The 25,629-nt window shown below is 43.9% G+C and overlaps 1 protein-coding gene across 5 annotated transcripts; it reads right to left on the reverse strand.

Moving 5' to 3' along the window:
• Nucleotides 1-5,058: 5,058 nt before the first annotated feature.
• rilpl1 (Rab interacting lysosomal protein-like 1) lies at nucleotides 5,059-24,506 on the reverse strand. Of its 5 annotated transcripts, XM_040157637.1 has the most exons (10): nucleotides 23,963-24,506; nucleotides 19,547-19,694; nucleotides 17,836-17,954; nucleotides 17,104-17,349; nucleotides 15,918-16,094; nucleotides 14,747-14,797; nucleotides 14,482-14,636; nucleotides 13,330-13,434; nucleotides 11,406-11,493; nucleotides 7,681-7,769 (listed from the first exon to the last, which is right to left on the reverse strand). In XM_040157637.1, the coding sequence occupies exons 1-10, from the start codon at nucleotides 24,248-24,250 to the stop codon at nucleotides 7,764-7,766; spliced, it is 1,383 nt and encodes a 460-aa protein (XP_040013571.1). In that variant the 5' UTR covers nucleotides 24,251-24,506; the 3' UTR covers nucleotides 7,681-7,763. The 5 variants fall into 5 exon arrangements, with proteins under 5 accessions (XP_040013570.1, XP_040013573.1, XP_040013574.1 ...); XM_040157636.1 differs by lacking the exon at nucleotides 11,406-11,493 and having other exon boundaries at nucleotides 5,059-7,769; XM_040157638.1 differs by lacking the exon at nucleotides 7,681-7,769 and having other exon boundaries at nucleotides 11,400-11,493.
• Nucleotides 24,507-25,629: the final 1,123 nt, after the last annotated feature.

A 25,629-nucleotide genomic window follows, 5' to 3' on the forward strand; every position in this document is an offset into this window, starting at 1 on the left:
TGTGGGGGCTGAGTCAGAATAGACTACAGTGTGTGTTCATGGTGATGAAGGAACATGTCACCCAGTGCAACAGTGTGACTCACTGATGTGTTTTTAATAGAGCTCCACTGTTTCCTAAAACTGGCACAGAGGAAGAAGATATATCAGGCTTTGGACACAAACACACACACACACACACACACACACACACACACACACACACACACACACACACACACACACACACACACACACACACACACACACACACACACACACACACACACACCTTGATAGGAGATAACTCATTGCTGTCTGTGGTCTCTTCATGTGATTTGTTGACAGTCCAAATAATATTGAACATCACCAGAGTTCATCAGCATTTGTTCGGCAAAATCATTATTGAAAGTTCTTGGCAGGAGCATGATGAATTCAGATGTATCTGTGCCGGCACTATTTATTTATTTTTTGTGTCTCCCAATGAAGTAGCAGTTTAAAACGAATGTTTTAACAGTTTACACATGATATGCATTTTGTGCGCTTTTTCTAGCAGGATAACGCATTTAAATTAATTACGATGTACAGTACTTTCTCTTCTCGTAAGTGCTGTTTGTATTATTGCTAATATTTAATAGTTTTTTTTTTTTTTAAATTATGAATCTGGTGTAATTATTTCATGGGATCTTGGGGGCTCTGTCTAAAAGGAACAGGTTAAATTTTAGGGACATACTTATTTGCTTTCTTGTTGACAGTAGATGAGAAGATTATCTCTTTGAGACTCCTGAATTTCTTTCTTTTTTTAAACTTACTTGTAGCAGCTTTGTTTCAAACTTAAAAACTAACTCGGGAACCTGACCAAATGTCATCCATCCTCTTTTGATACATCTCTTTGGCTGCGTCGAGGAGATTTTTCCACGAAAGTGTTTGAAAAATCGTTGAAGGACGACAGCCCCGGTTCCTAAAAGTTTCCCAAATATTCAGTATATTATTGAATTCCAGGTTTGATTTGACTCCACGTTTCTTAATTTCATTCAAATACTAAGGAAACAGTATCATCAGTGCTAATACAAAGAGCCCATGTGAGAAAGTAAGTTCCAGGAAAAATACTGTGTGTAAAACATACAAATACATTTGGACCCTCCTTCCCAACACTTCCCCCGCCACCTCTAACAGTAGCATTGTGTTACAAGTGTGAAATGTTTTCATATGAGCCTTTCTTAAATAAATGTTAAATTTTGGATTATTCCATTTTTATGTAGAACTAATGCAATAATACCTGAGGGGCAAAACTGACCTGTTAGCCATTTTAGGACTTAATAGATCTTTGCTGTTGTAGCGTTGAATAAATCTTAATGCTGGGGTTTAGGCATCGATGAATAAAGATGTAATATGCAAGTAACAGGAGTGGCCATCTGATTTGTTCTTACATTACCTTTACAAGTGTTAAATTGTTTTGAATGAGTGCAAAATCCACCAGACACATTTTAAAGATCACGGTGTAACTCAAGCATCATTTCATTTTGTCATTGTTGTACCCAAGGGATGGATAGTGGGATAAAACATGCTAAATTATTATACACTCACCGAGCACTTTATTAGGAACACCTGTACACCTGCTTATTCGTGCAGTTATCCAATCGGCCAATCATGTGGCGGCAATGCAGTTCATAAAATCATGGAGATACAGGTCAAGAGCTTCAGTTAATGTTCACTGTTAACATCAGAATGGGGTGAAAATGTGATCTCTGACCGCGGCAGGATCGTTGGCGCCAGACGGGCTGGTTTGAGTTTATCTGAAACTGCTGATCTCCTGGGATTTTCAAGCACAACAGTCTCTGGAGTTCTTACTCAGACCAGTGGAAAAAACATAAAACCTCCAGTGAGCAGCAGTTCTGTGGACAGAAACGCCTTGTTGATGAGAGAGGTCAGAGGAGACCGGCCGGGCCGGTTGGAGCTGAAAGAAAGGCTGCGGTGACTCAGGTAACCGCTCTTTACAACTGTGGTGAGCAAAACAGCAGCTCAGGATGAACAACACGTCCAACCTTGAGGTGGATGAACTACAACAGCAGAAGACCAGGTCAGGTTCCACTCCTGCTCAGCCAAGAGAAGAAATCTGAGGCTGCAGTGGACACAGGCTCACCAGAACTGGGGAGTTGAAGACTGGAAACACGTAGCCTGGTCTGATGAATATGGATTTCTGCTGAGAAAGCAGACGGTAGGGTCAGAACTTGGCATCAACAGCATGGATCCATGGACCCAACCTGCCTTGTGTCAACAGTCCAGGCTGGTGGTGTTGGTGTAATGGTGGGGAATGTTTTTTTGGCACACTTTGGGCCCCTTAACACCAGTCTTTCATGGTTTGAATGCCACAGCCTATCTGAGTGTTGGTGCTGACCATGTGCATCAGGTTTATGGCCACATTTTACCACCTTCTAATGGCTACTTCCAGCAGGATACTGGACCACGTCACAAAGCAAAGGCCGTCTCAAGGTGGTTTTATGAACATAACAGATCCGAGTCCAGTAGAACACCTTTGGGGATGTGGTTAGAACAGGAGATTGGCAGCATGAACGTGCAGCTGACAAATCTGCAGAAATGATGTGATGTAATCATGTCAACATGGTCCAGAATCTCAGAGGAACGTTTCCAACATCTTGTTGAATCCAGGCCACGAAGATCTGAGGCTGTTTTGAGAGCAAAAGGGAGGAACTACCCAGTACTAGTGTGGTGTTCCTAATAAAGTGCTCAGGGTGGGTAAAAAAACTACAGCCATCAGAGTACCTCAACCTCCGTTGGTCTGATTTTGACCTTTTGTTTTTTTTTCACCTGTCACTTGCGATTCCCAAAAGTCATTAACGTTCAAAGAAAGGCTCATTTTAATTCGTTTGTTTTTTCACTTCTAAAATCAACAAAATATGTAATTTGCCCGAACCTTTGAATAAAAAACGTATATTTTAGAACCTTTACAACACGAAAACGAGATGAAATTAGTTTTATGTGTGAATTAACGACACACGTGGCATTTTGTTAAGCGACCATGGTATGAGCGGGGTAATACCCTCCAAGTTGGTGTGTTTAACGGTTCTGACAGGATGATGCAGAGGGAAACGTGCCGTCGAGTTGGGGAACGCAGCTTTATCTCTTACACGTCGTCTCTGACATAACATATTAAAAAAAAAAAAAAAAACAGACAAACGCTCCAAACATTACAGAGATTTTATTATTGAGGAGACACGTTTGAATAAAATCCAGTTTATTTCATAAAGCACTGTTCCATTTGTTATATATTTTAAATATCCATTTTAATTGGGTTCATAGAAGACTCAAGGAAACACATGGGCGATGGTGATCAACACTGACTTAAATAACCGAAGAACCAGAGAGAGCATTTGCCTTTTTTTAAAAATGTATTTCCCTTTAAACGTTTCATTATTTTTAATTCCTCGTGTGTAAATCGTCCGGATCCCTTTGACCCCCAGACTTAGTCTGGAACGTGATACTCTAACGCGACGAGTATCACGATCCTCGTCGTGGCGTTTCACATTCATTCGTTCCACCTCGCTGGGTGAACACAAATGAAGACGAAGCGCCGCTACTGTTAAAACACAACCGGTCCCACCGGAGCCGTTCGCGGCCTCTCGGGCGTGAAAACACCAGTCAGTGTTAAGTGTGAAGGCGAGCCAGAAACGCAGAAGCATCAACCATCGATTAGCATTTAAAAACACACTCGGCACTTCAGCTTGAATGACTTTGTTTTAACCATTTTTGGAACCAGGCTGGAGCTTTTTCTGATGCTCTTACTTTCACAGCAATCTCCTAAACACAATCTGAAGAATATTCAAATGATACTTGTAAAGTAACTTCCTGATTTTTCCACCGTGTATAAAATAACAAACTGTTTTCCTTAGCTTGGAATCCAGGTTCATATTTGAGACCTCGTACAAATGATGCATAAAAGCACGAGCCACCGTGTACTTCACCCTTCTAGTAGGTACTTAACAAACCTAAATTTGCGAGTGCACATGGCTGAGTATTTTCTACATGATCTGAGCCTCAGGTTAGCCGTTGCTGGGGGTGTAGAATATTAAAAAACGGTAGGTTTGATGTTGCCTCACTTGGTGATAGCTCCGTATTATCTCGCAGAACATTACTGTTTTTTCCAAAAGGTCTTTGGTTCAGTTTTACTTTTCCTTTTAGTCGCAAGCAGTGCATTTTTTTTTTTCAACTGCCCTTTTTCTGAAAAAAAAAAAAAAAATGGAGCTGTATTTTAAAACAAAAAGTCAGAACAGTAGCTCATATACATGCTAAACTAACTGACGCTGGTGATTTTAAAGGATAAGGCTGGTGATATTATATATGTTTGTTAATGTCAACGAATCCAATGATGGCAAGACCAAAAGCCATGTTTTAGTCCATCTCTCAATCCTGTCTGTGGCTCTCAGCTCCAGGCCTGTTGGTTCCTTCTGAATATCTAAATCTTTAAAAACACTTTACAAATATTGTGTTTAATTTTCTAAAAGCATTAAAATAATTCCTTAAAACTTCTGGGCTCTGCTGCTTTTGAGAAACGTTACTCAGACAGGAGGAAACAGTGCATGTGTCTGGGACTATTTCCAGCGGCGGTTTAATCACCACATATGTGTGTGTGTGTGTGTGTGTGTGTGTGTGTGTGGGGGGGGGCTGGGTCAAAATAAACCACAGTGTGTGTGTGTGTGTTCATAGTGATGGGATTCGTTGACACTAAGGAAAAGGTACTAAAGAATACCACCAGACTTATATTTTATTATTACCAGATTTATATCTTAATCTCTGTTCAGGTTTAACTCAGTTTCTCGGGACAGGACGATTACAATCAATGCATTCCTCCTCCGTTGTATTAGAAACTTAAATAAGAGGTAAAGTCTCGTACAGGCAGCGAGCTTCTGAAGTTTAATACTGACTATTCTGCTTTTGTAAACTCTAGTTCTACTGTGTCCTGGGGTGCTCAAAGGCTGTGAGGAATCTGCACAGATTACTGCATTTTTTTAAAAATCAAAAGTGAGTAAAATGTAGAATGAATATCTTTTTTTTTTTTTTTTCCTTTTTCAATGTACTGCATCTTTTTTCTTAATCACCAAAGAGGAAGGTTATTTTATTACAACCTGCTTTGGTTCGGCTGGTGATACTAGAAATTGCTGTAATCTCTGAACAGCGGCAGATCTGGCACCGTTAGTGGTGGATTTTATTAGAATTCGCACATTGCATTCCGTCGCTCTGGCACTGAGCGGACAGTTGTGTTCATTTCATAACGACGGCGAGTAAGAGAGAGGAGCGCGCCTTACAATCGTGGAAGCCCCATTTCTGCCAGGAAAGGATAACGAATAGATGAGGTATGATAAACGAAACAACATTAACGGTCAAAATTATGAGTAACTAAGTCAAAATTACCCACTCAGAGGTCAAAATTATGTGACGGTGAGCATCTTAAAATTTTGACTTAGTGAGTAAAAGTGTGAGATACTCAGCCAAAACTTAGGGAAGAGTTAAAATGCCCCAACAAAAAAAAAAAAATCAAAGAAATAAACTGAAATACAACATGCGTAGTCATATGTATTTCGTTTTTATGTATGCGTTTGCTGTGTCATAACTAAATAAAAAACATGTTAAAATGACAGTCGTTCAGCTTTTTGTCTTTAATAACTGAATTAATTCTTTAGCGCAATTGTTTAAAAAGCACCTTTTAAAGCTCCTTTGCACTTCTCCTTGGAAACTAATAATAACACTTTGAATTCATTATTGCCAGAACCATGTCCTCAGCTGGACACCGCTGAAATAAAACAAACCTTTTCGCTCTGTTTGCTGTGTTTTGATTTGCTTTTGTTTTTTTTAATGTGGTAATGTGGAAAGTTCATGTCACAATAAAAAAAAAATGTAAAAAAAGAATTCATTCAGTTATTAATGACAAAAAGCGAAACAACTGTCCTTTTAACAGACAGTATGTTCTTCGTTTAATTATGACAAATGTAACCATATACATAAAAATGAAATACATATAACTCTGTAAACTGTATTAACATTACTGATGTTTTGTTTGCTATTTGGGAATTTAAAATTTTGCATAAGTTTTGGCTTAATATCTCATAATTTTCACTTTCTGAACCAAAACTATGATGAGAAACTAAGTCAATATCATGAGTTAGTGAGTCAGAATTTTTATGACCTATCGTTCAAAACTGATGGCACAAAGTCAACGTTATGATTATTCAAATTTTTTTATACACCGAGTCAAAATAATGAAATACTAAGTTCAGACTGTGGGACGCCGAGTCAAAATTATAATGACTTGCTAAGTAAAAATTAGTGAATCAAAATTACGAGATACTCTGAAGGTCAGAATTAGGCAGGCCTGGTAAATAAGTCTTAAACAAGTCCTGGTAAGTACAACGTGTGAGACACTAAATCAAAACTACGAGACGGTAAGTTAAAACCATGAATCCTTACCAAGTCAACATTATGGGACACTAAGTCCAAAAAGGCTTGGTAAATAGGCCGTAATGTTGATTTAGTAAATCAAGATTATGAGGATTGAGTGGGACTAAATTGGGTCAACGGTTTGACTTGCGATGAGTATTTTCACCATTCTTAAACTAAGCCATTTTTTTTAATCGTCTTGGCAGAAATGGGCTTCCATACCTACTGTTGCTGTTGTTGCATGGTGTATAGTACATTGTAAGTCTATTATATTAAAAGCATCTGTAAGTGCTTTTATCTTCTTCTGTACACAGCTTTTGGGTTTTTGATTCTATGCAACATTTCATGAACAGGCCCCCGTTTTTTTTTTTGTTTTTTGTTTTTTAAATTTGCAGAGCTGCACAGTCCGAATTGGCAGAATGCTGGTGACGGACCCACTAGCTGCCCACACGAACAAGGACAGAAATTTAATTTAAAAAGGGACACAAAAGTGTTGCTTTCGTTTTCAAAAAAAAAAAACATAACAAAAAGAACAAAACTCCAGATCAGAAAGTTACAAAATACAGCGAATGTATGTTTTCTTTGCAGGTTTGCCTTTTGTCTCTGTGGGAGCTGTGATACAAAACGCTCATCCTTCACGGCAAACCCTTGAAAACTCAACTTCACTTTTCTACTAAAGCGATGAAGTCCGCATCTGGAGTTGTGTAGCTCCAGACAGAGAAACTTACCGCACACTTTTGTGTCCCAAACCCTCATCTGCGTAGAAGCGTTCGCCCGCCGTTTCCTCTGGACCTTCAGCAACACATCATTAACCACTTGAATTGCAACAACCTTCCTCTTTCCATCCAACAACTTGAGTTTACTCTCCCCACTGTCGAATCACACGAATCGGTCTGATTTCTGCAAAAAACCTCCAGGCACCAAAATTCTTTCTGTCATATTTGAAGCTGAACAGTCTGCATGTGCTATCACTGACTGAGATATATAATTCCCATGTGCTTAAATAAACCTTTTTTTTTTTTTTTTTTTTTTTTTCCCCGTCAGTCCTCTCACCTCAAGCACATGATATTTCGGCTGCAGTGTGAGTCACTAGCGGCGGTTCGCTGCGCGGTCGATGGTTCCACAAGCCGGCGGCCCCGGGCGACGAACATGGCGTGTTAAAGAGTTTCGGAGTTTGAGTAACCTCGACGGGCCTGGTGTCCAGCCACTACATGTGCTGCAGCGCCTCCTGGGCTTGCTCCGTGTACACGTCGTCTTTCCCCGCCCACGAGCCGAAGCCGCCGTCAAACTGCGCGCTCCGCTGCGAAGTCCGCTGTTTGTCACGTGAGAAGAAGCTAAACCTGAGGGAAAAGAGCGTGGAGAGAGGAGACAGAGGCAGCGTCTTAAGTGGACGTGTCAAGCAGGGGTCGGACATAACATATGCGGTGTTTGCAGTGGATATAAAACAGTTATGTGTGAAGCAGTGTTAAGAGTTACGGCAAACTACCATTTAAAACAAAAACGACAAAAAAAATATAGTCCGGACCTTAAGTATTCGGACGGGTACACTTTTTTGTTTTTGTTTTGTTCTTTACAATTAAAGTGCAGAGTCTCAGCTTTAATTTGAGTAGGTTGTACATCAACATAGAAAGAACCGTGCAGGAGATAAAGCCGCTTAAACACATGATGCCCGGAGTTTAGGGGCTCAGAAGTAATTGGACAGATACACATTAAGTCAAAAAAAAAAAAAAAATCATCATAATGCTTTGGAGGAAATCCTTTTGCCGTCAACGACGGCCTGAAGACTTTGACCCACAGACGTCAGCAGACTCTTTGTATCTTCCTTGGTGTCGCCCTCCCAGAGCTTCGCCGCAGCCTCCTTCGGCTCTTCGGCTTGTTGCGGGGTCTCTCTGCCTCTGGTCTGGTCCTCCTGACACCGGGTGACTTGACTCGGCCAGTCGAGGATGCTCCACCCCCCCCCCGAAAAGCTCTGGGGCTGCTTGGGCCGCATGTTTGGGATCGTCGTCCCGCTGAATGATGAAACGTCGTTCGGTGCCACTGAATCTGAGCTCACAGAGCGCCCATGTATACGTCTACATCCATCCTGTTGTTTCCGTCAGCAGGGAAATCATCAATAAACGCCAGTGGTCCAGTTCCATTGGCCCGAGCCATAGCAGAACCACTGTGTTGTCAGATGAGCTGTTCCGCTTTTCTCCACAATGTCCTCTTTCCATCATTTTGACAGAGGTGGATTTTTGTTCCATCGGTCCGTAGACTTTTGCTCCAGAACTCCCCCGGTTCCGTTTTGTGTGTTTTTTGTGAACTGCAGCCCGGCCTTTTCTGTTTTTAGAGGTTCACCAGGGGTTTGCGTCTCGCGGGGAATCCTCCCAGGCTCTGGTCATGGCGTCTTCTGTTGATCGTTGACAAGGAAACACGTCCGCCCAGAACCTGGGCAGCGTTCTTGACTTGCTGAGCAGTCCTAAAGGGGTTTTTTTTCTTTCCTGAACTATCACTGAGACGACACACCGCTGCCCAAGAAGCCTTTAGTAGCCAAGCGTCCGATTACTTTCCCCTAAAATTTGGGCGCTATGTGTTTAAAGGGCTTTATCTCCCACACAGCTATTTCCATACTGATGTAAACCCACTCGAATTAAAGCGGAGGCCTGGCGCTTTAATGTAGACTCCGTTATTTTATTTCAGATCGAGTGCGCTGAAGCTCGGAGTCTGAAGAACAAAAGATGTGTAACCGTCCAAACGCTTACGGTCCGGACTGTACATCACAACTATTGTGTCCTATTACTACCCAGGTATAATTAGTGTAAATTAATGAAAACACAGTTGACAAGGGCTGCAGCCTTTATCTGGCATCAGTGGTGTTGTCTGGAGTGTCTGTCTCTGGCATTTACGAACCGCATTTCCCATAAACCCTCCTATTGTCACCTGTGGCAACGGTGATGGTTTTTCTTGACTGTTACGGGCTTTTTGGCTCTGAGGAGGAGGCAGATAAGTATTTTCAGGATACTTTTGCCCGAGACTGTTTGCGGTGCGATTCTCTGCTGTAAAAGGATCTGACCCGGAGCAAATATTTTAAACTGCAGCGAGGAGGCCAGTATGGGATTATATTTGGGCCACAATCCGGAACATGCGATGGGACATTTCGAGGATAGGAAAAAGATTTTTTTTAATTTAATTTTATTTTTTTGGGCACAAAAATTGAACTTTGAAATTATTAAGATGCAGAGAATAATTTAATTTGAGCAAACGGGTGAGTAGTTTGTAGTTTTGAAGGGCGAGTGTTAAGCGTTATGTCGCGAGACCTAAAACTTTTGCGATTCAAAATGTTTTTTTGGGGGGGTTTTTTTTGGGGGGGGGGGGGTTGCGTGTCAGTCACGTGATCAAGTGAAGCTTCGCTACTGGCCAGTTGACCTCGGAGCGACAGTGCGAGAGGTCAACGATCTTGGCCGAGCGTCTGTGGCCTTTCCAGGGGGCGGAAACAGCGTCCAGGTGACCTACAGTGGCAGTTAAGATGTCTGCCGAGGGTTTTTTAAATCTCAAACCTGTTGTATTTGACAGCGCTGTAAAGACACAACATGACCCCCGTAGCAACCTAGCTACCTCGGTGGATAGCTTGCTCATTTTTGTCACGTAAGCAGTAGTTAGCTAAGCTAACTAAGCTAACTGGCTAACGTGACAGTCGCCGGCTACACGGCCAAGGCATTACACTAATAACTGACCTTTAGCAGAGCCCTGGGGCGGGTGTAATATTTATATAGCTGGCTTACTAATTAGTACTAACCACCTTATAGCACGGCTTTTTTTCAATGCTATATGCTTTTAGATGTAGCGCTCTGTCCGACAAAATCATATCTTAGATGTAGTTTTGTCTAAAATAAACGTGAGTAAACTGCAGGGAGATAAACTGCATTGACGATGGTAATGCTTTGGCCGTGTAGCTGAAACCATCCGGGGAACCAGGCAGCCCAGCTGCTGTTTACACGGAACAAGGCAAATGTGGAACCGGAGAAGGAACCGGAGCTTGCGGTTCTCTCGAGTCCGGTCGGACGCCGAGCCGAACACGCGGGCGCAGACGCGGCCAGCGCGCCGGTCGGTACAGCGGCGAAAAACGCGTGTGAATGACGCCAGGCGAAAAACGTCGCCACGCCCTCCGTCCGATTGCACCCGAAGAGCCGAAGAGAGGTTATTACTCGGCACTCACTGCACGTGGTTGACACACTCATCGGGGGCAAAAAATCAAATGATCCTTTTGCATGAAAAGTATTTTACTTTACTTTACGGAAAATAAAATTTATGTGCCGGGGAAGAAAAAAAAAAATTTTTTTTTTCTGCGTTCAGAATGTCTCATCTCGCTCTCAGGGTTGAGGCACGAATACAAAGCCGGTGGGAGGATGTTCCCATTTGTCGGTAATAATGATAGTAACGTCTCAAAATTCATGCAGCGATTGTTCCTTTGCCACACAGAGCACCTAGCAAAACTTAGGCCTTGATAGTAATAGTTTTTGTTTTGTCAGCTAAGTGCTTTCCAGAGAAATGCAACAGATTGTAATTGAATTTGAACAGATTTTAGGATTAACTCAGCTAAAAAAACGATGAGCCGACTTGTTGCTGTCTTTCACATGTTCTTTTAAATCACTGCTGCAGGAGAGCTAAAGGCGCTTTAGTGTGTAAATTCCACTGAATTATTTTTTGTGAGTTTACAGCGCAGGCGCATGGGTGGACAGGTAGTTACTGTGGTCAGTGAAGGAAAAGACGAGACAAGACGACAACAGACTACGTGTCTATTCTGACTGGCTGATGTTCATGATCCGCGATCATCCCGGCGGACGATGACAATGAGACAGCCCCACGATCAGCCAATCAGAATACTACAAAGGTGGAAGGGGAGGTGGCTCGGAAAAGCCAGCACATGCAAAGGGGGTCGAGGCTGTTAAGCGAGAAAGAGGGACAGACTCTGAAGCCAACCAAATATAGAGTCATACAAGCGATATGAGACGTCTGATTGGCTGTAAAGTGGGGTCATCTGGGATCAAACCAGCCGCCACCATCGGCATAATGGCTGTGAAGATCCTGTTACACAGAGGTAGACACACACACACACACACACACACGTACACACGCGCGCACACACGCACACAAACGAACAGGAAGAGATACACAGAGAGGGGAGGGGAGGGGAGGGACGAACAGGGGGAGACAGGGACCACATCAAACTTTGACCTCTGTTTGACCTCATGTAAAGTTCCCAAACAAAATCAAACCAAAAGAAGAAGTCTGATTCTAGACAGAGAAGACAAACGGGTGCCGGGCACGTGAAAACACACTCTCCCTCGCTTGCCGCGTGGTGATCGTGCGTCCTGTGGGTCAAGTGCTGTGCCCGACCCACGACCCCGCTCGTCGTTAGCCGTGCACAGAGAGCGGCGAGTGTGTCTGATAGAGCTGAAAGAAAAAGTCAAGCAAGGCGCTTCTCATGCACAGAGGCGGAAATGACTCTACTTAACACACAGTGATGAGACGCTTCCACTGGACTTGAGCATTTCCACTTTATGCCACTTTATGCTTCTACTCAGCAACACTTCAAAGGGAAACATTGAACTTTTTACTGCACTTTATTTACATAACAGCTATAGTTACTATTTATTTTTAATATTAAGTTTTTACATACAGTTGTATTCAAAGATTTGGGCTAATTACATATTTGGTTGATTTTTTTTTAAGTGAACAGAAGTAAATCCAACCCCTGCAGCAAACAGACAGTAAAAAGGAGCCGTTCTTCAAATGTTAATGCGCTGTTACTTTTTATTTCACGAACTTAAAATTTTTAAAAAAAGGTGCCCAAACTTCTGCACACGCCACAATTACTGTCATTTTTTTCCCTTTTTTTTAAGTTCATACAATAAGTAAAAGTGCATTGACATTTTAAATGTCTGTTTGCCGCAGGACTTGTATTTATTTATTTCCTTTCACTCCAAAAATCAGCAAATTATTTCATTTTATCCAGTTTAGTTTAGTTTAGTTCAACCACGGAGACACTTCCCCCCTGAACTTCCCTCATGGTTTCATTTAAACAACCGGTCGAGGCTCACAGAGGCGCGATTATAAAGTATTTCATGAAAACGCAAAGATCGCTGTCTTTCCTCCCCCGCTAATCGTCTCTCGGATTTACCCGGGACCCTTCGGAGGGGTGAAATGCCATTTTCACACACTGATGCCTCAGTATTTAACGATCTAAAAACGGTCTAATCAGCTCTGTTTTACCTTCGATACTATAACTACATTTAGCTGACAATAATTCAGCACTTTTACTTCAGTTTCTGGGGAATTCTGACTTTCACGTGCACACACCTCTGATCCCTCGCATGAGCCCGAGCAGCGTGTTGGCACGGAGGACGGGCCGGGAGCCGACACATATCACCGAGCCGCTGTTTTATCTCTCTTCGTTTGTTTTTACAGGCCGGACAAACACAGGATGTGGGCGTGTGTGGGTACGGCTGAAACACAACTGTCCTCCTGCTTATATTCCAAATTCCAAATTTGGTGCTAATGTGCGACGACATTTTGCTCGGCTGCTTTCGCCACTAACTGGAAAATTAATATTAAAATATAATCCGATGACAGTAAACCAGGCAAGAAGCTAATGTTACCAGCCTGAAATAGAGACAGGTGTTTAGTCCTGCTGGTGAAGATTTCATTTGCGTATTTCTTGAAGAATAACATGTAAATGTTTGAGCATGCAGAGACCCAATAGTCAGCCTTTACTCAGCGCATGCAAAGCAAGCAACCTTTTGACTTTTAACTCAGCTGCGACTTCACGAAGGGAGTCCGTGTGTTTCTTTCCCGAGCAGATGTGTCTGAGTGAGTGAGTGCGTGTGTGAGTGCACGTGCAGGCGTGTGAGCACAACATACAGGCGTCTGATTCCTGACTCTGGCTGGGCAGAAGATCGGGAGCGAGTCCTCAGTTCGGGCGAGGGAGACGGAGAGGGAGTAGCGATCTCGTCTTCCGTCTCATCGCTGCGAAAGACAGAGCAATCATTGTCACCATCGACATGCCGAGCTCAGTCTGGTTTGCTGACGACATGCCACCACAGTTATAAAATACAGCACAGCAGACTTTTTCAGGGAAAGAACAATAAGGTCGTGGGCTGGTATTTATTTAACCTCTAAGAATGACACTTGAGAACCAACCTATGAACGGTTCGAGCGACTTCCTCCTGCTGACAGCGAAGTCTGAGAGTATACTAAACACAAGGGCTGCGTGATATGGTCAAAAATATTATCACTTAAAACCATTAATAAGGAAGAAAACGCATTCAACACGTTTAGTAGAACTCAAGGACACACACACTGCGTTTTGGTGAGTAACACTGATGTAAACGTCTCTTGTTTGTTTACGAGAAAACTCTACAGGGAAGCTTTTAAATTTAAATTCAATCAAATAAACTAAACTATCATTTATCTTATTTTGAAATCGATAACTGTTTGAAATACCGTCTACTCGTCTACGGTTGCAATTAACAACAATCGAGGGACTAATGGTGATTAATAAATTGGAATGAAATAATAGGACACTGGCTGGAATGGAAAAGAAAAAATATGGAGCAGGAAAGAAATTCTGCTGCCGGTAGACGAGGTACATCAGAGATTTAAAGAGAATTTAATATCATTCCTGTCGAGTCCAGAAGGTGATATTCTGATTTATACATATTACTTCTGCTAACTTATTATTAATCATGACCAAGTCACAGGACGGAGAGGAGCCTTCACTGTGTGACACTGACAAATAATAGAAAACAGGAACTAAGACAGACCAGAAGGCTGTGAACTAAGAAACCATACGAACGCGCAGGAAGGTCCAACAGGTAAAAAAAAGATGTGGAAAATGGTTGTGGGGCCCAGCTCAAGATGCAGTTATCAATGAAATAAAATGTAAAACATCAAAAACATATTTGGGAGGCAGCTTATTCAACTCCGCACAGAGCACAGCACACAGAGAGAAATCCTCGTTAACGTTGCCGTCGCTGTGCTACTGTAGCGGTCCGTTCCCGTGTCTCTCAGTACCTTTTGTAGTAGGCCAGCTCCTCCTGCAGCAGGAAGACTTTGGCCTTGAGCTCGTTCCTCTCGTGGAGGACGTCCCTCAGCTCCTGCAGGGTGAACCGGGGCCGGCTGGGGTCCTTCGGGTCCAGGCCTCCCGTCTCCTCCTCGCACAGCGCCTCCTGCCGAGAGAGAGTCGCATCACACCCGGGAAACCGAACCAGAGAGGAGGAAGGAAGGTAGGAAGGAAGGAAGGAAGGAAGGAGGGAGGGCAGCAAGGAAGTGAGGATACCTTGGTGAAATATTGGAACACGGCAGGCATGTCCTCATCGCACATCGCCTCCTGGTGGCAAACATTGAACTCTAAGTCAGACTTCGAGCCTTGTTCCAATACATCTGTTTAGTTCGCCCTTCCCTCCAGCCTCTGAACTAAACCCAACCGTTTTGGTTTTTCTCAAACTCTGAGAGATTTCAACACCGCATGCAGCCGACTTAAGTCTCTCATGCACTGAGCAAAACAAAAAAAAAGCCAGACCACAGCTCTTATTAATATGTATTCTATACAGCAAAGTCCAACTGAAATCACATTTAGTCATCCCTTTTGTGGTCCAAAATAACGTCTGTGTTTTTTTTATTTATTGTGAACAGTTTTTTATTATTAAACAGAAGGAAAAGGGTCTTTGCGAGGAGCACTGACGGCAGCCTGTCGTGGGCAGTGGTGCCGAAGGACAAGGCCCACGCCAGAATCTGGACGCACCCAAGTGACACGTTCATTTTCAAGTTCCCCTGCGGTTTAATGTCCTGCAGCCTAGCAGCTAATTTACTGACAAGCGGAGGTGCAGGACAAGACGACGCCGACGTTTGGGCTTTTTGCAAATACGGATTAAAATCAAGCAGTTTGACTGGTTGAAACAAGTTCTCCGATATCCTGACGGACTGATACAAAGGTGAAACCCTAACGTATCGAATTTCTCCCTTTTTGGTTTGTGATTTTTTTTTTTCCTCAAAGGAGAAGACGGGACAAGTGATTTACAGAGCGGATGTGTGGCTGCAGCAGGCAAGAAAAAGCCATTTAATTTCAGCTGGACTTTAAACTACCGCTGTCGTCGTCAGTGCGTTTCAGGGTTAAGGCACATGAACGGAAAACTTCAAGTGCTGTTAGAGGCCGAGCCGGTCAGACTCGTCTATATTTAGGAGGGTCGTCAGTGCAGTCGTCCCGACAGTCTCACCCAGTTGGCTGAGGAGCAAGAGAGTCCTACCGACACTCTGTTAGTTCACAAACACCCGTGCAGAGTCATTTCAGCACTTCTCATGTGTCAGACAAATGTTAGTCTACTGGGGGTCTTTTCTTGTTTCGTTTCCACCTATAAGGTCGTTCTTCCTCTGGGAGGAGTGCAGGTTCGGAGTTAGAGAGTCGGGACAATCACAGCACGCTCACTTGCCAACTAGCACCTCTGCATTACCCAGAGCAACACCGCCTCGTCCTCAGCCTCCTCGTCCCCGTCCTCGTGTCCCCCCGGGCTGAGGGAACCAGGCGGGGGCCGCGGGGCGGGGTCAGACCCGACCGACATCAGCCCAGGGAGGTCAGGCCTGTCTGACCAGCCCCCAGCCGCCGCCACCACTGTAGCAGCTTTGCCACGCTGGTGGAGTAGAAGACAGTTTATTTTCTGTTTACTCAGCCTTTTAGTAAACGCCTGCATATCACTTAAGAAGCTGGTCGTACAGACGTCGAACTGTTCCGGTGATTCATGCACCTACAATTTGGCCATGACCCTTATGGCTTTAAGTGGAAAATGAATGGTTATCAATCATATTTAATGGTTTGAAGAGCTGACTTCTTTTAAAATGGGAACACACTGTTACAGCTACTTGGCATTCAAGTTAATGCGACTGGCCGGTGAAGCTGCATCAATAATTGTGATTTAAGTGCTTATTACTTAAAGGAGCAGTTTGGCGTTCTGGGTAATATACTTGAGATGGGAAGAGCTGTTCCTGTAAAGACCCTTTAGCAGCGTTTTTTGGCAGTTTAACCTTTTTTAGAAGAGATGCAATGGGCCGTTTTTTAATTTCTTTTTGGTGACAGGTAGGAAAAGCACCGGAGGAAATAATAGAGCGAACGATGGCCGAATCAGATTTAGCTGCTCCGGTGTCAGGGTCCCGCTGTCGTGCAAGCTGGCTCAGCGTCACACTGCCGGGATTTACCGGGACACTTAAATGTCACGGAGCCATCGTTCGCGTGTAGCAGTAGCACCTGGGCTTTTCCTGCCGCGACTAGATAAAAAAACCTCGGCTGTGAGAAGAGGCCTGTAAGGAAAGACTTGAGACAGAAAGTGACAGCAATGGACAGAGGTCCGGGGCCAGGCTTTAACCCACAGTGCACTTTACTTACATAAAACCACTGACTTAACAGGACGCCATGAAAGTCCTTCAGCATGAGGTCATTCTACTGTTTTGTCCATCACTGTAGTTAAACTCAGGTGCTCTGAAAGTGAGGACGGCCAGAGGCTAAAGATCAGCACAGTTGATATATGATTTAAAACAATGACACAATCTTTTAAAACGGATATTTTTCTTGCACGAGCTGAGACCGTCAAACTCATTCCAGCGTTACATTCGAGCTGGTTTTAGTGGTTTTGTGAGCTGTGTTACCTCTGCAGGTGAGGGGGGCTGCGGTGGGGGCTCCTCTGGATTCTGGGCGGGCAGCTCTCCTTGAAGCCGCTCCCTTAAGCGCGCGACTTCCTGCCGAAGGGCGCCGACCTCCTGCCCCCGAGCCTGAGCGCCGGCCTCCAGTTCCACCTTCTGTTCGATCAGTGCTTTCCCCTGGGCCTCCACCACGGAGATTTTGTGACGCAGGTCGTGGTTGATCTTCATAAGGCGGGACTGCTGCTGCTGGAGCTGCGGAAAGAGCACAGACGCGACAGAGACGGGGTGGATACGACAGCGGAACGGGAGGTACGACCAGACAAAGGGGGTGAGGGGTAGGAATCCATGCAGAGTGTGAGCAACACAGTCCCGTTAAAGCTGCACTACGGCCGTGGTTAGCGTCGTTAATTACACCTGTGTTTTTCCTGCTATGACCCGGGAAAACATCACGGTACATCATGGTTCCTTCACAGTCAGAGGTTGCTGTTTCTAGCTATCTGATGCTAAAAATGGCAGATTGCGTGTAGTTCAGTTGAAACAGCAACGCGGTGTTGTCGCTCTCCTCTGACTAACCACTGGGTTTGAATTCGTCTACACCTCTGGTGCTTGATATGCAGGTAACGTGACGTCGGTCGTTTTACAGGATCAACAAATGTAATGAATTCAAACAGTGTGCGTGCACAGTTTCCTCAACTGCAGCTGTAAGTAGAGAACAGGAGCCCGGTCCTGTCGTCTTACTGCCTCTATGTCCTCGCTCTTCAGCGTGAGCTCGCGGTCCTTGGCTCGGATCTCGTCCCTCTGCTTGTCCACCACTTCTTTAAGCTTCTTCATCACCTGCTTCTCCCGCTCCGTCATACCTGGAGGCCGCGGGAGAGAGAAGAGAAGAGCAGAGCAGAGCAGTGACGGTGAGGGAGTGCGCACGCGGGAACGTTTGGATTTTTTTGGTCATTTGTCTTCACCGTCAGAGAAAAAAAGCCACGGGACAGAGCTGTGCAGAGGGAACCCTGGTGTGTGCGCGAGTCCAGCAGGTGTGCGCTCGTGCACTGAGGCTGGTCTGTCCACAGCGTGTCAGGGTGACTGTGGCCTCTGTGTGGAACCACGAAAGAGCCTCTGAGTCGGAGACAAGACTGGCTCGACGTCAGACACAGAGAAGGCTTCCTTTGTGTGTGTGTGTGTGTGTGTGTGTGTGTGTGTGTGTGTGTGTGTGTGTGTGCATAACAGAGAGGGATGTTAATGTGAGACATAGCCGGTGTCAGCAGTCAGGTTTCCATCAAAATGTAACGGAAATAATCTAAAATCGTCAAATAAAATACGAACGGATGTGCTTTTCTATCAACTGCTGCTGTGTGAATATCAGGAGCTGACCCGTCGAGATAAACGGCCGGTGGCGCTAATTCTCCCGTCGGTGCCGTCAAACCACCGCAGAAGAAGAGGACGCGACGGGGTGACGTCAGTGCAAGAGCTCCGGTCGGGGACCATTTAGTGCTTTTGAGAAGCGAAGGGACCGGACAGCTGACGAAGAGGAGGAGGGTGCTCCTCTCTGTGTAAACCTTGCAGCGTGTTTTTGGGTGAAACTCTCTCGACAGTAATTATGTGAAGTTGAGTGAAACGTTGTTTGATAGTTAATTTTATACTATGTTTAAATATGGTCTATTGGGAATTACTGACCTATGAAAAGGCCGTTTGGTGTCTGAGAAGCAGCTTGTTCTTTGCGTTTTGTGTTAGTTTTTAAGTTTCCGTGGTCGACGAAGCCTGGATGTGTTTGTTGTGTGGTGTGTTTGAGTGTTTGCCGAAGTTAGAAATGAACAAACTCGCCGTTCACCGGAGGCCTGAGAAACATAGAAGTCACGCGCTTCATGTACGTCGTCAGTTATTCGCCAAGTCTGTTTCCACTGCACTTTTTTGCGTTTTCTTTTCATCGATACACCGAGTTTTCCACCTCAGCCGAGCGTATAAATGTTTTTCGACACTTAAGACATTTTTTTCAAATCCACCGGTTTAATCACAATTTTTTTTTTTTTTAAATGAGCCAATTGAAAATGCACATAAAAGCAGGTGGGTGCAGACATATTTAGTGAAAGTTTTGTGCAAAACCAGAACACAAAACAGCAGGTAGCAAACAATTCCCTCCATTTTCTTTTACTACTTAAAGGAATAGTTTGTCATTTTGGGAAATACACTTATTTGCCTTCCTGCCGAGAGTTAGATTATAATATAGATATATATATATATATATATATATATATATATATATATATGTATGTGTGTGTGTGTGTGTGTGTTATAATACACCTGTAACATTTCCTGTCTTCTCACCAAAGAATACTTAACGTTTTCTGATTTTCTAGCATCTACGGTGCATTAGCTTTGAATGCTGTCCGTGAATGTGTGTGTGTGTGTGTGTGTGTGTGTGTGCGCCTGTGTGCGCTTTCTGAGCCCACGCCCTCACCCTCGTGCCTCTGCAGGTCCTCCTCGCTCATGGGGTCTTTGATGGACATGTTGGTGAGGAGCGCTTTGTTCTCCTCCTGCAGCTGAGCGATCTGGGAGAGCAGATCCTGAGCTTCCCCTCGCCACACGTCCTCCACCAGCTCCAGCTCCTGCACACAGACGACGACAAAACACACGCGCAGTCATATTAAACATTATAATACGCTGCTGACCACATCTATTGCACGTGGCCGTGTTAAGAGGACGACACCTTCTTTCAGGGTGTCGCCCGGCTCCAACCGCCTGTTATTCTATGTGACTTTTCCCTTCTGTTGGCTCCTCAACTCTTCCCGGCTCATCTTTACGTACTTCTGTGCTACTACAGCATCTACTGATGACTCTGTCTCTGAGTTCACTACTTCGGTCCAAGCCGAAATATCTCAACAACTGTTTGATGGATTGCCACGGGATATTTTGAGCAGACGTTCGCGGTCCCCAGAGGATGAATCATAAAGACGTTGCTGGTCCTCTGACTTATTCATTTACCCCACCGTGGGGTTCACATTATTTACGTTATTTGGGGGTTTTTTTTGGAAATATATCTATATTTTTTAAACAACTACCGGATGGATTTCCATGAAATTTGGTACAGACGACGTGATCCTCTGACTCTTTATAGAGCGCCATCCTCTGGCCATCATTATCATCGAATACCTGACAAACTAATGACATTCCCATCAGCCTTTGCTGTCACACTTTAAATGGGTGGAAAAAAAAAAATTGATAATAATTAACAAGATAAAGTGTCTTAGAAAGGTGAGCAATGGTTTTCAAAGTCTGACACTGTGAAATAAAACATTTAATATTATAGTTCCCATAATTTGGGGGTTTTTGGGGATGTAAACAGGAAGTATAATGTTGCCATGGGGTCAACTCTACTTCAACTTGAGCCCACTTTTTTTTTTCTTGGCCTATATATGTTTACATTTTAGCAAATTAAGACCATTAAAATTATGCCGAATTTACTATTATAAGTTCCTGTTTGCAGTTTACCCGCTGATGTACATAAAGTTGTCACTGGATTAATTTGTTACTGAAGAAAACATAAAAAAGTGATGATTCTCAGGCAAGTTCTGGAGTTATGATGGTCATCTTTTTTTCTATTATTTCTAAGGAGATTTTTTTAAATGTTTATTTAAAATAATGTTTATTTTAATTTTTATTTTTTGGACATCACGGATAATCATATCCTCAGGAAGTGCAAGTCTCACTGAATCTAAAAATATGTGCATCAGGTGCATCAGATTTGACGGAGTCATGACTCCGGGGAAGAGTACGGTGTAAAAGGCGCTAAATGTTTGAGAGTAACTTAATTGCGCAGACGTGCACCCGTGTCTTTGACCTCACATCCGTCCCTCCGTGGCCCCCTTTGACAGGACCGCCTCACAGTTTGAAACCCCCCCCCCGCACCAGACCAGATAAAACACTCTCGTAGGTGTCGGGAAGCTGGGTCTGGTTCTGGTGACCGTGAAGGCCTCGGCATCCTTCTGATCACGTCGCATATAAAAACCTCTGGATCTCAAATCAATAAATACATGAACAGAGAGGAGGAGAAAAAAAAAAAACGGTCCCAGAATTCCACATTGGTTTTTTTTTTTTTCCCCAGCACCGAGGGGTTTTGCAGTAGTTGTGACACTTCTTCCCTCCCGGCCCGTCTCAGTCACAGCAGCGACCAGGCGTCACCCACAGAAACGCCCGCTTTATCACGGTCATGAGACACAGTTAGTCAGCGAACCCGCGACTGAGTTCAACGCGGCTCAGTCACTGTCACGAGAATCTGACATGTGACATTCCTTTTTCTTTTTTTCTTTTTTTTAATAGCACCGAGCAGCCTGACTGTCGGACTGATACAAAGCCAGTGCAAGATTCCCGCAGTGTGTCTACACGGCAGTCTGATCATTTCAAGTGTTCCGGGCGCTGCCTCCCACCTTGTGAATTTCCATTTCCCTGCTGCCTTATACTTCCGCTCCACCGCGTTTCCCGAACGTCGTGCTCTTGTGCTCCACTGGATTTATCCGACACCTGCGCCATACAGCTACTTTTCGCGTTTTAAAAGGTTTCTCTTTAAGCTTTCGCATAAGAAGCGTAATAGAATGCACGATGAAACCAGTGGTTTTCAACCTTCCGGGCACGTAAACCCTTTACAAAAAAAAAAAAAGCAGCGTACCTTGTCAGAAAATTAGTCACCAATTATTTCGATAATCAATTAATTGTTTATTTGTTTACTTGTTTTAGCAAAAATCTCAAAAGCATTTGTTGTTTCCAGTTTCTTAGTTTGGAGGATTTGCTGCTTTTCTCTGTCTTAGGATGTTAACACGGCGACGCTAAGATGGAGACTGTGACGGGCGTTTTTTGTTTTTTTTTCCCCACTCTTACCAGATGCTTTTGAAGACCGAGCGATTAACCGATTGACTGAGAGGGTGCCTGACAGATTAATCAATAATGATCATCAGTTGCAGTTTCCCCTCCCATTAATCCTCTCACGAACCCCTGACTGGTTTACACTGGTGACCCTCTGGAGGGGCCCGACCCCCGGGTTGGGCACCACGCTCTCTAACTGACATGTGAGGTGAAGAGAACCCAGTGAAAAAAAACGCGCGTCAGTCACGGGGGACATTTTCCTGACCACTGAGTACTTTTACTTTTGATACTTTAAGTACGGGTCTTTTGCAGGTAATAGAGTAGTTTTAGATTGTTGTATTGGTACTTTAACTTTTTTGTCTTACCACTGGCAGTAACCGTAGCTTTACCTCCCACTACTTAAGGCCGCTAGAGTATTTTCGTAGCCCTCTAACTGTGACGTTTAGTTCAGGGACACTGTCGCTCTTCACTGAACCCCGTACGGTTTCTTTCTCTTTCTTCTCTTCCTGTCAAGCTCTTACGACGTGAGTCCGGTCTGTGGCAGTAGTATCAATACTTTTACTAGTGATGGATTACTTTTACAGTATTATTGGTACTTTTACTTGTAATGGAGTATTATTTCATGGCAGTAGTATCCATACTTTTACTCTTAATGGATTATATTTCATAGCAGTAGTATCGGTACTTTTACTTGTAATGGAGTATTATTTCATGGCAGTAGTATCAATACTTTTACTTGTAATGGATTATATTTCATGGCAGTAGTATCAATACTTTTACTAGTGATGGATTATTTTTACAGTATTATTGGTACTTTTACTTGTAATGGATTATATTTTATGAAAGTAGTATCAATACTTTTACTTGTAATGGATTATATTTCATGGCAGTAGCATCGGTACTTTTACTTGTAATGGAGTATTATTTCATGGCAGTAGTATCAATACTTTTACTTGTAATGGATTATTTTTACATTGGTATCAGCACTTTTACTTGTAATGGAGTATTATTTCATGGCAGCAGTATGTTACTTTTACTTGTAATGGAGTATTATTTCATGGCAGTAGTATCCGTACTTTTACTTGTAATGGATTATTTTTACATTGGTATCAGTACTTTTACTTGTAATGGAGTATTATTTCATGGCAGTGGTATCCCTACATTTACTTGTAATGGAGTATTATTTCATGGCAGCAGTATCCGTACTTTTACTTGTAATGGATTATTTTTACATTGGTATCCGTACTTTTACTTGTAATGGAGTATTATTTCATGGCAGTAGTATCGTTACTTTTACTTGTAATGGAGTATTATTTCATGGCAGCAGTATCGTTACTTTTACTTGTAATGGAGTATTATTTCATGGCAGCAGTATCCATACTTTTACTTGTAATGGAGTATTATTTCATGGCAGCAGTATCGTTACTTTTACTTGTAATGGAGTATTATTTCATGGCGGTAGTATCGTTACTTTTACTTGTAATGGATTATTATTTCATGGCAGCAGTATCGTTACTTTTACTTGTAATGGAGTATTATTTCATGGCAGCAGTATCCGTACTTTTTTACTTGTAATGGATTATATTTCATGGCAGCAGTATCCGTACTTTTACTTGTAATGGAGTATTATTTCATGGCGGTAGTATCGTTACTTTTACTTGTAATGGAGTATTATTTCATGGCAGCAGTATCGTTACTTTTACTTGTAATGGAGTATTATTTCATGGCAGCAGTATCGTTACTTTTACTTGTAATGGAGTATTATTTCATGGCGGTAGTATCGTTACTTTTACTTGTAATGGAGTATTATTTCATGGCAGCAGTATCCGTACTTTTACTTTTACAAAAACAACGTGAGCGCTCGCTCCACCCCCGCCTGAATCCCAGTTCGGCAGGGAACTGCGCGGCCCCGGGAAACCCGCTCTGTGGATTCGTTCCCTAACGGGCCACCAACCGGCCGGCGACCGGTTTTGAGGCGGAGCAGCGTTAATCCGTGCGGCGGAGACCGGCTCCAGACCTTTCTGTGCCTCTTCTCCTTCTCCAGCCGGTCCAGCCTCTCCAGCCGCAGCTTGTCCAGCTCCAGCCGCAGCTCCTCGGTCTCCGGGCTGATGCTGCTCCGGCTCACCATCACCTCCAGGATCTCCAACACCCGCACCACTTTGGGCATGAGCCTGGACAGAGCCTCGCAGCCGTACTGGTCTATGATCCGCTCGAACTCCTGGCCCACCACCGCGGCGATGTCGTACACGTCCATCACCGTGAGGTCGGCCACATTCTTCTCCAGGGCCGACCCGGAGTCCTCCATGTCGGGATATTTTGGCCCTCCCCGGTTTCCTATTATGTTTCCTTCGCCGCCGCAAACTTCCTCCCCCTGGAAGAACAACTCTGGGAAGTTCCCCTGCACCTGTCTGCGTGCGAAACCCGGAGCAAACACGCGGGTGAGGCGGCACGGAGGCGCCGGGACTACCGCTCGTCTATCACTAGCGCCTGAGTCCGGGCTTTAGTTTGATTTATTCGGGGTAAATATCGGCTGCGTCCCATCGCTGTCCTCCCTGCGCCGCTCCAACTTCTCCAGAATAAAACTTCGCACTTCCGGCCAGGCCTTTCACAGTAAAACGCAGTCGCCGAGCGCTTCCACGCGTCGAGATGTCAAGCAGCGTTTGAAAAGGCATGCGGGGGGGGCAGAACTCCAGGGGCCAATGACTCCCCATCATTTCTGTCCACATAATTCGATTAATCGCGACTGCCCCTTCAGACCACTGGCCGGTTTTGCTGGTGTCCAGCTCAAGCTTTTGCAGAATAACCGGACTGATTTGGGGAATGGCAGAACCGTGTTACAGCACAAACCTCGTTTACAGGAAGCTGTCAGAGTGTTTTCTAGTGGATGGGCCTCCCAAGTCTCAAGTGAACTCGGACGCGTCCTCCATCCAGCTTGTCGTGCAGAAGGTTTAAAATCCAGTTTTAAGACCTCGATTGCTTCATTTTACACTGTGCTCGTTTGTTTTAATGTCCTGGTTTCACCAAAGGGCCTCTTCATTTTTCAGTGTGTCAAGTATTAAGGACAAAGAAGTGTCATTCCATCACGGGAGAAGTGAGAGACTGCAACCAACCAGTCGTTTTCATTATCAAGACATCAATAGAAAATAGAAAATAGTGAAAAACGCCCGTCAAAGTTGACATATCCAACAGTCCAACAGAAAACCCCAAACTGCTGAATTTACCACAGAAAACTAGAAAAACAGGAAACAGTCTCAGCGAATCTTGGGCCTTTTTGGTTTAGAAATGTTTCAAGCAATGAATCGATTAGAAAACCGTTGCCCGTTTTTCCCAGTTGACTAATCAATTCATCAATCCATCATCTCAGCTCTAGACCCCTTGGGAAATAACGAAACTGCCATGTGGGTCTACTGGCCCCAGTAACTAACATCTGGGCCCCAGGAGGTTAATCCGGCCAAGGGACAGTCATTCTGTACATTTCGTCAGGGGCCGTACTTAAGTACAGTTTTGAGATGCTGCCGTATGTTACAGTTTATGCTGCTTTGTACTGCTACTCCAGTATTTCAGAGGCAAATATTGCACTTTTTACTCAATTACATTTATCTGACAGCTTGATTTATTGTTATAATCACTATCATATTATATTATTGCGTTAAATTTGATCAGATGTCCTGCGACACCAGTGCA

This window comes from Xiphias gladius, chromosome 20 (assembly GCF_016859285.1).
Source record: "Xiphias gladius isolate SHS-SW01 ecotype Sanya breed wild chromosome 20, ASM1685928v1, whole genome shotgun sequence".
NCBI classification, from domain to species: domain Eukaryota; kingdom Metazoa; phylum Chordata; class Actinopteri; order Istiophoriformes; family Xiphiidae; genus Xiphias; species Xiphias gladius.

Excerpts from the sequence above, each read along its gene's own strand:
- rilpl1 (XM_040157636.1), bottom strand. The coding sequence starts at position 24,250 with ATGGAGGACTCCGGGTCGGCCCTGGAGAAGAATGTGGCCGACCTCACG. Across the intron at positions 14,637-14,746 it reads TGTTCCAATATTTCACCAAG|GAGGCGCTGTGCGAGGAGGA; the intron begins GTATCCTCACTT and ends CTCTCTCGGCAG. Across the intron at positions 7,770-13,329 it reads GAGTCAGGAATCAGACGCCT|GTTTAGCTTCTTCTCACGTG; the intron begins GTATGTTGTGCT and ends CTTTTCCCTCAG.